We start from the raw sequence: 9,023 nt of genomic DNA on the forward strand, positions 1-9,023 counted from the left end.
TGCTGCCACCCAGAAGGCAACAGAGGTGGGTACATTTCAGGGAAAACTTCTACTCGTACTAAGGTTCCCAGAAAATTGCGTTTGGAGAGCTAAGAAGCTTGGCTGTGAGTAATTTGTTTTTTAAATAGCTCTGTTAGTTGGTCCACATTGTGTTTTTTCATTCCGCCAGAGCAGAAGGTGGCATTTCTTTTGTTTATAGTATTAGTGTTATATTATTGGTGATCTCATTGTTCTTGTTTGTGACATGTTTACCTCAGTAGGACAGTTATTGTAGGAGGCAAGTCGGGGGCCAATCTACCCACCAAACCTGCAGAACTAAAGAAAAAGACTCCAATCTCTCCTGCAGGGTGCATATTACTCCTCTCTTGGATTGTTAAATTCTAATTATAGGCTGTTGATCCCAGTTAGAACCATTTATAAGCCTTTTCTGCAGCGTCCCTTGCCAATAGGTGTGTTGTGTTCTTATTGTTGTGTAAAACATAACATTTGCGCATTTAGGTGGACCAGAACATGTTAGAGTTCCCTGGGAAAGCTGGATGGATAATAGGCTAATGTGACTCAGAGCTTGGATAGGGCAAAGGGAAAGAGTGCACTTCACCTTGGTGTGTACTTCTAGGGATTTCTGAACACCAAGGACTTTCAGATGTCAGCTCAGATGCCACCTCCTCAGGGCAGCAATGCCCGACTGGCCCACCCACATTCTTAGGGCAAGAGGTTCCCCTCTTCCCTGGCACTGAGCTGAGCTGATCATTCCACATGACAGGGGATTGTTTATTGGGTCTTTCCACCAGCTGGGAGGCGGCGGAGGAGTCCTGTTGGCTTCATCACTGCTTAGCATAAATAAAGAGTGTTGTGTACATGTGTGTGCTGTATTGTTTGAGGCTTTTCAGTCCTGCTATGGAAGACAGAAACAAGTGCGATGGATTAAACTCATGAGAATTGTTACGTATAGACAGTGAGACAGCAGACTATGGGCCATCAGAGTTAAGTGCAGGTGAAATCAGAGGCAGCGTAGGGAACACAGTCAGAATTCACATGGGTAATAAATCAGTAACCTACATGACATGTTAAAGATGGATGGACTATGGGATAGAACAAGGAAGCAGGGGTGGTTCAGTGGTAGAGTTCTCACTTTCCATGCAGAAGACCTGGGTTTGATTCTGGGCCAATGCCCAGCCACCACTATCTATCAGAGGATGTCTGTATGCTGCTATGATGCTGAACAGGTTTCAGCAGAGCTTCCCGACTAAGACCAGGAAGAAAGGCCTGGTGGTCTGTTTCTGAAAATCAGCCTGTAGAAACCCGATGGATCCCAGTGGTGAAACCATGAAGATCACGCTGGGCCAACATGATGGACAACAACACGTTAAAACAACAAGAGTGCTGGTCCAGCAGAGAGATGGGAAGACTGGGTTATAAGGTGGGGCCAATCTCAGGGTTGACGGCTCCGTTATTCCCTGTCAGCCACCCACTGGTGACACTGATCTTGGTCCTACTCTGGCCTCTGTTTCACTCTGTCCAAGAAACACAGACAAGCTCATAGCTGTTCAGCAGGCTAATGGGTGAACTTGACCTGAGGCTCTCTACCCAACAGCCAAAGTGCGTGTTGCCTTGGGCACCTTCCATCTGTTGGGCCCCCCTGTTCACCCTTAATTCTGGTCCTCCCTTGTAACCACCTTAGGGTGAGGTTAAAGTGGGGGACATGGGCATGTTACACAGCCCAGGACTCGAGTAGTGGTCTTCCCACCTGGTTTGTGTCTGGTAGACGTGGCAGTTCTGCCTCTCGTTCCTCCTGCCTCTCACTGCGTTTTCAATTCATTTAATAATGTCTGATTCAAGCCTCTTCACTTGACCTGTGAGCCTTTGTATTTCATCACCTTTAGAATAGCTTACCTGCTAGTGGGTTTGGAAGCTAACTGTAATTGCCTAAACAACATATTGGAATAATGCATGTGAGAATTATCTATTGTGACTGAAGATGACTGCTAATTAGGGCCAGGGCTAGGGTTAAATTAATCCCAGAATTAGCTTTACAAATACCTGCTCAATAATGATGCACTGTGTTAAGGGCTGAGGACACAATGATGAAAACAGTCATGATCCCTGCCCTCATGGCATTACAGCTTACAACCTGATAAACAAGTACAGGTAAAGTTTGAACAGAGGTGAGAAGGCACACAGGCCTCCAAGAACACACACAGGGGAACTGGACCCGTTTAGTGAGGGTCAAAATTAAATTAGGGAAAGGGCACGGATGTCCCAGGCAGAGGGCAGAGCCTGTACAAAGTCCAGGTGATGGGCTGGAGCTCATCGGCCATCATTTAGCAGGCAGCACTGACCACATGGGGGTGCAGGGGTACAGGTGAGACAGACCAGCCCTGCTAAAGACTAGCACGGACAAGACTGTTAGGCTGGAGACGGTCCTGGGAGAACCCTTGGGTTTGAATGCCCAGCCCCTTATCGTTCCCACTAATTCAGCCTTCCATTGTCGCTCCCAGCATTTAAAGCTGACCTCCCAGTAATGTCCTGGGTCCAGTCTCATCCTGAAGCCATGTGAAACCTTCAATGCCGCAACTCAGACCCATTTTTCAAACCTTTGTGAACTTGAATCTTACTGAACTCTGGCTTTAGGAGGAATAATCACAGTACCTTATCATTCCCTGGCCTGCGCTAAACTCTTTACACGTGTTATCTTTTTTTCATCCTTAAACAACTGTGTGAGGTAGGCACTGTTTTAATAGGAGAGAAAACTGACACTCAGAGAAGGTAGGTCATTGCCCCAAGTCATTCACCTAGTAAGTGACAATCAAGATTCAAATGCAAGTGCAGCTGGCCCTAGCAGTGAAGCCCACATGACAACCATGCAGCTCTGACTGACTGCATGTTCTGTGACACTCAGGAATGTGGGTTTTTGGGTGTGCTTTGGTATTGTGGTTGTGCTGATGGTGCTGTGGTTTTGATAATGTGGTTATCTTTTGGCAGCACATGCTGACAATGTTTGCAGATTAAGTGTCCAATGTTTGTTCCCACACATTCTGGTGAATGGGAGATGGAGGGGCCACCCTGGCCACGAGTTCATCATTTGGAAGCTGGTGATGGGCACATAGGGGTTTGTAAAACACCTCTTATGTTTATGTTTGGAATGTCCCATAAAATGTTTTCCCAAACTAGGAATTTCTGGGGTGTGTTGTAGGGTCCAGTCCTTCATGACCACATCCCATGCCTCTCAGAACAGCACTAAGATCCCCTGGTGACTGGAATGCTCGAGTTTGGAGTCCAAGTCCCTGATAGACTCTGCAGATGAAACCAGTGGCAGTTCCATGTGTGTCAGAGAAGAATTTGCTGCTGTGGGCTTTTGTTTTGGAATTACATCGCCAGGCCTTTCTTCCAAGGCACCTCAGCATGGGCTTACCCATGGACTGTTTGCACAGCCCAGGGACTGTCTGTGAGGCCCTCGGTCTCCTCATGATAATGAGAAAGGTTGTGGCATTTGCCAGCGCTTCCATCTTTGTTATAGCTGGGTGGCATTCCATTGTAGGGATATGCTGTGTTTTGTTCATCCATTGGTTGGTTAGGGAGCTCTGGTGGCATAGTGAGGTAAGGCATTTGGCTGCTAACCAGAAGGTCAGTGGTTCAAACCCACCAGCTGCTCTGTGGGAAGAACATGAGTCAATTTACTTCTTCTGTGACGATTCATAGCCTTAGAAACCCAATGCAGGTCACTGAGTCAGAATTGATTTGACGGCAGGGGTGTGGGTTGGGTTGTTTCCACCTTTTGGCTGCTAGGGTGGTGTGTACAAGTAAAAAGATAATAGTAACAGGATGGGAAGGGGAGTAAAGTAATAATAACCCAGTGCCACAGTAGTTAGGGCATTCTGCTGCTAACCAAAAGGTCAATGGTTCAGACCTACCAGACCACTCCATGGGAGAAAGAGGAGGCAGTCTGCTTCTGTAGAGATTTATAGCCTTGGCTATGGGCTCAACATTGACATCAGGTGGATACACTACTTGGAGTGATCTGCCATGGGAGAACAGGAGGGCAGTGTGTGCACCAGGAGACAGCTGGGTGTGTGTGAGAGAGTTCATGGGAGGGAAGGACACAGGGAAGAGGTAACTACAGGGAGAATTACAGTTCACAGTCAGTGCCATGAGACAAAATGTGTATGAACTGCTGTATGGAAAATAAATTTGCTCTGTAAACTTTCACCCAAATCACAATAAAAATTAAAAAAAAAAATTAAAAAGATGGACAGCCTTGGAAACCCTGTGGGGCAGTTCTGCTCTGTCCTATAGGGTTGCTGTGAGTTAGAATCAGCTCGATGGCAGTGGGAGAGAGGGTGGATGGGTCTTTGTGAGAAGTAACTAAGGTAATGTGAGCAGGTGCTCAGCTCCGAGCGGTCTAGAACGCTGCTGGCAGGCTGAGCAGTGCGGGTTTCTCACTCCCTCACTGGGTTTTTGAAGGGGTTTCAGTGGTTTTCCTAATCTGGGTTCTGACTAGTCATCTCTCCCCCTGGCATCTGCCCAGTGGGGTGTTCAAGGCAGAGAATGCCCCCGTCACATACAGACATGGGTAGATGGCACCAGGGACACGTGTGACAGCCAAGAAGGCTGCGGCTTGTCTTTCCCATTCATAAGATAAGGCATGGAGGGGGCAGGGTGTATGAGGGGATGGGGGAAAACTCATTGCAGTGGAGTCCATTCCACTCATTGCCACCCCTCCTTGGGTTTCCAAGGCAGTCTCTCTACGGAAGTAGATTGCCCAGTCTTCCTTCCTAAGAGTGCCTGGTGGGTTTGAACCGCCAGCTTTCTGGTTAGCAGCCAGATGCCTTGGACACTATGCCGCCAGAGCTCCCAAAGATGGGGGAATCCTTTTAAAAATCAGGATATACACGGTTCTTTTGCGCGCCCTTGAACTTGGATGGATTTTGCTTTGTTTTGTTTCTTTTCCCAACCACAGTGCTTGCTTCCGAGTGGCCTAGCTTGTGGGATTGAAGGCAGGAGGAGAGAGGATTAGCTGGCATGCAGGGAGAGCCAGGCCTGGTGCTGGAGAAGGTGGCAGGCTTGGGGCGGCCGCGCAACCCGGCCAGTCTGGGAAAGCCGTGAGTGACCTTAGGACGCTCTCTTGGGACAAGGCTAGCCACTGACGTCGAAAACTGGGAGTGCAGGAGGGAGGAGGGTGCGGGAAGGAGGGGAGTGCGGCTTTGTGCCACCAGGGGGCGCCGAGCACGGCCAGCGGGCGGGGCTCCGCAGGAGGAGAGAGAGAAGGTGAGGGTGGGCGGGAGAGTGCCGAGCCCCCAAGGGACGCCCGTTGCGACCGGCGCTGCGGGCGCCCTCAACTCAGCCGGGAGAGGGCCGGGGTAAGGACAGAGAGTGGCTCCTGGGTTTGGCCTGGGGGGTGGGCAAGGCTCCAACACCCAGTAGGCTCAGTATTTGCCTGCCGATGAGCGCAAGGACAGCTCGAGGGAGCCGCCAGCTCGGGAGCCCTAAGGCCAAGGCCACTTTCTGGTCTGGCACCTGAGCCAGGAGCCGGCGAGTTACACGCAATACGCTCAGCTCGGCTCTTGCGAGATTCTGTTTAGGGGGGAATGAATGAGCCCCCCTGGCCGGCGCTGGGGCGTCGGCGACCACCGCCTCCCCAAGACCCAGCAGTCCTGCCTCTCGGACCGTGAGCTGAGCCTGCAGGAAGGGGAGAGGAGGGCTATGTTCCCGACTGAGGCCGTGAGGCCGGCGCCCGGCCCGTGGGCAGCTGTTCACTGCCGCTGCTGTCAGGTGGCGTTGAGTCGGTTTGTACTCATACCGATCCTGTGTATGACAAATGAGTGAATAAGCACAGTTAAACCTGTACTTACCTTGCCTTCTGGGCAACCGGTGCTGGTCAGGGGTTGTAACTTTGAAAAGAGCCTTTGATTCCATGGGAAATTGCTGTAGGCGTGGGGGAGAGAGATGCCAGCTGGACGTAGAAGCAATCCTTGATGTGGTGAAAAAATATGACATTGTTCACTACAGATTAGTGAGTAAGCACAAGTGAGCCCATGCTTACTTTTTTTTTTTTTTTGCTTGCTTTGTTTATTGGCTAATCTGACACTGCCCTGGGGCCATGGAGAATCCCAGAGAGTGGGGGGGAGGCCAAGAAGAGCGTGTCAGTAAGTGCCCGTGGGCTACCTGGGCACATGCAAGTGCGCTCACGGTCAGGACGGTAGCTCCCCTTCTCCGGTGCAAAGGCACATTGAGGGCTGGAGCAGGTCGACTGCTAGTGGAAACAGAAGGGCTCTCTAATGGTGATAATAAGGAGTTCAGAGCTCAGCCTCTGAGCGACAACAGTTCAGGTTCCAGCTGTGTGATCTTGGGCACATTGCTTAACCTCTCTGAGCTTCAGTTTCCTGCTCTATAAAATGGAGATTTAAAATGTTCAACAATTCCTCCTGTTTGGTAGTTGTGAGGAGGAAATAGGATTGTGAATGCCACTCTCAGCACAGTGCCTGGCACAGGTGAAGCCTGCGTGCAACCACTGTTACTGGGTCCCAAGTCAGAGCTTTTTGGCCAGCTGCAATCAGGCAAAGACGACTTGCTTCCTAGATGGGGACCAGTGTGCAGAGTCCGGACCACGCAGATGGCCTGGGCCCTGCAAAACATATCTGAGGGTGCAACGGCCTCCCAGGTGCTGCTCTCTGGGCTAAGGACACTGCTGTGTATCCTCCTGTGAGGAAAACTGGAGGCCGGCGGGCACTCCCTCTCAGAATGCTTCCTGCAGCCAACAACAGCCGTCATCCTCGGCCACCTTGACTGACCATTGTCGGCACTGCACAAACATCTCAATCTTCACAGCATCTCTGAACACTAAACACAAAGGTAACTGGCGCACCGAGAGATGAAGTAACTCGCCCAGGGTCACACAGCCCCTGGGTGGCCACGCTGAAATCTGGGTTGATCTGGCTCTGAAGCTGGCACTTTCTCAGTGTCTGTTGATCTAAACACCTACCTGTCCAAGGGGCCCAGCCCCAAGGCCTGGGATGAACCATCCAGTTGGGGTGGGAAAGGCCGGATGCGTTCAGGGACCCAGAACCCTCTGTCCATGTTGGCATCTGGTACCCTGAGCGAGTCTTACTCTGGGAGTATTCAGGAAGTCAGTGGCCCCACTGGGGAACCGATGGGTCCAGTGGGAAGCGGTGGGCTGGGTCTCGGTTCTGGGCCCCACCCTGTGGGTGGCACGCGCCCTGCAGTGCGCCAGCCCAGTTGTCCTGTATTTCTCAGAGGCTCTTGGGATGGGTCGCCAGGGCCAGGGGTGCGGGGAGGGGCCTTGGCCACTACCCCTTTCGTTTCTTTGAAAAGCCCAGGTGCCAATGACAGATGCCCAGGGAGCAGGCGTTGGTCATTAAGGAAATGAGCCTTTCCAAGCCCAGAGGAACCTCTCTGGGCTCAGGCCCCTCCCCGCGCCCGGGCCTATACTCAGGGTCTCGACATCTTCAGGCCCCATATCCTCAGCCCCTTTTCTGGTCAGCAGCGGCCACAGGACGTGGGTGGGGAATGAAGAAGGCTCGCAGCCCCCTGGCTGAGGCAGTCAGGGCTCTGGGCCCTCTTTGGGGAGGTGAGTGCTTGAGAAGGGCCGGTCCCCGGACAACTTCCTGCCATGGCCAGAAAAGGAGAGCAGATTGTCAAGGGAGGGGGTGGGGGGGGTGGGGTAGGGGGTGCCGGGGAGGCGGGGGACACGTGTTGGCCGAGCGGGGCAGTTTCAGCGCCGGGTGCCAGGGGGCAGTGCTGCGCAGCGAATGCCGCCGAGCCCCAGCCGGCCGCCGGGGCGGCGCGCTCACCCGCTCCCTGCGGCTCTCAGGTACGCCCGGAGTTCCTCCCAGCGCCCTGACCCCGTGGCGCCCTCGCCAAGACGCACTACGAGGGGCCCGAGCCTCATGCTCCTTGCGCCGCGCTCAGTGCCGCGTCCTGAAAGGCTTTGCTCGCTAAAGACCGCTGCCGTCTGGTTGGCTTTCGACCCCTGACTTGGTGCTAGAGAAGCGTAAGCTGCGTTGGCTAGGTGCCCCGTCGGTTTTTGCAGGCCATGCGCGCAAGGGTTGGGTTACACGGAGGATGGGGTCTGAGGCGACTTGCGCAGCCTGTACCGGAACGCTGGAAAACACAGACGCTGCCTGGGCTGTGTCCGGGCGCCAGAAGTCAGACCTTTGCCCCTCTGGGGTGGCCCCGGGCCCCATCCCATTCCACCCCCGGCATTGGCGGTGTGCCCCTTCTAGCCCAGAGGATGGTTGTGGGGGGTTTTAATTCGCAGAAGCAGCAGACGGAACCCGAGGCTCTTTCCACCTGTGGGACTTGGGCGCCCCGTCCGGGCAAGAGGCCGACCCTCCAAGCTCCGGGGCCAAGTGTGTGTGAGCCCCAACGTCACAAACCGGACAGGGTTCTCTGGGTCCGGCCCGCTTTTGCTGGGATTTTAATTTTTTCTCTTTCTCTTTTTCCAATCACCTCTTTGCAATAAATAAAATGAAAAGGCAGCTGCGTGTAGGGGTTTCACTGTAGTGGCTGCTGGTTCATGTCGGCGTTTGAATGCTAGTGGCTGCTTGTTCCTGAAGAATTCCCACTTTGAAACTGCTTTCTGTGAACCCCGAGGAAGAGCTTATAAACCGCAGTTATGTAATTCGAAACCACCAGTAGCCCCTCTTTAAAGGTTGTCTTTCTTGTGGGAAGTCAAGGTAATGATTTTGTCGCTAATTTCATCCCAGTGTACAGTCGCTTTTGTAGCCTTTCAAAGGTAAGTGAAAAGCCTCTATCTGGGCCCCTTTTTGTGGCCGATTAACAGTTTAAACTAGGTTTCCAACCCTGTCACAACTTTTGGGCCCCAAAACAGAATTTCTGCAAAGGGGTTAGCAGGTCTGTAAATAGATCATTTAAAAAAAAAAAAACTCTTGCAATTTTGTGCTCCTCTGACCAAAATGAAACACTGGTCTCCCTGGGAGTGCTTCTCACCCCAAGAAGAGGGCGTTCAAAATGACTTCTCAAGAGCTGTTTGTGCCCTGGTTTAC

At 52.3% G+C, this 9,023-nt stretch overlaps 1 protein-coding gene across 1 annotated transcript in view; it reads right to left on the bottom strand.

Moving 5' to 3' along the window:
* KCNK18 (potassium two pore domain channel subfamily K member 18) overlaps positions 1-7,074 on the bottom strand; it is a 39,213-nt gene extending 32,139 nt beyond the window's left edge. Inside the window, 3 exon segments of the mRNA XM_007936922.1 lie at positions 5,515-5,676; positions 5,850-5,922; positions 6,980-7,074. Coding sequence (XP_007935113.1) covers positions 5,515-5,676; positions 5,850-5,922; positions 6,980-7,074 — 330 coding nt within the window.
* Between the last annotated feature and the right edge of the window lie 1,949 nt (positions 7,075-9,023).

The sequence above is a fragment of the Orycteropus afer genome, unplaced genomic scaffold (assembly GCF_000298275.1).
Source record: "Orycteropus afer afer isolate SDZICR_OR568_19922 unplaced genomic scaffold, OryAfe1.0 scaffold00038, whole genome shotgun sequence".
In the NCBI taxonomy this organism is placed as follows: domain Eukaryota; kingdom Metazoa; phylum Chordata; class Mammalia; order Tubulidentata; family Orycteropodidae; genus Orycteropus; species Orycteropus afer.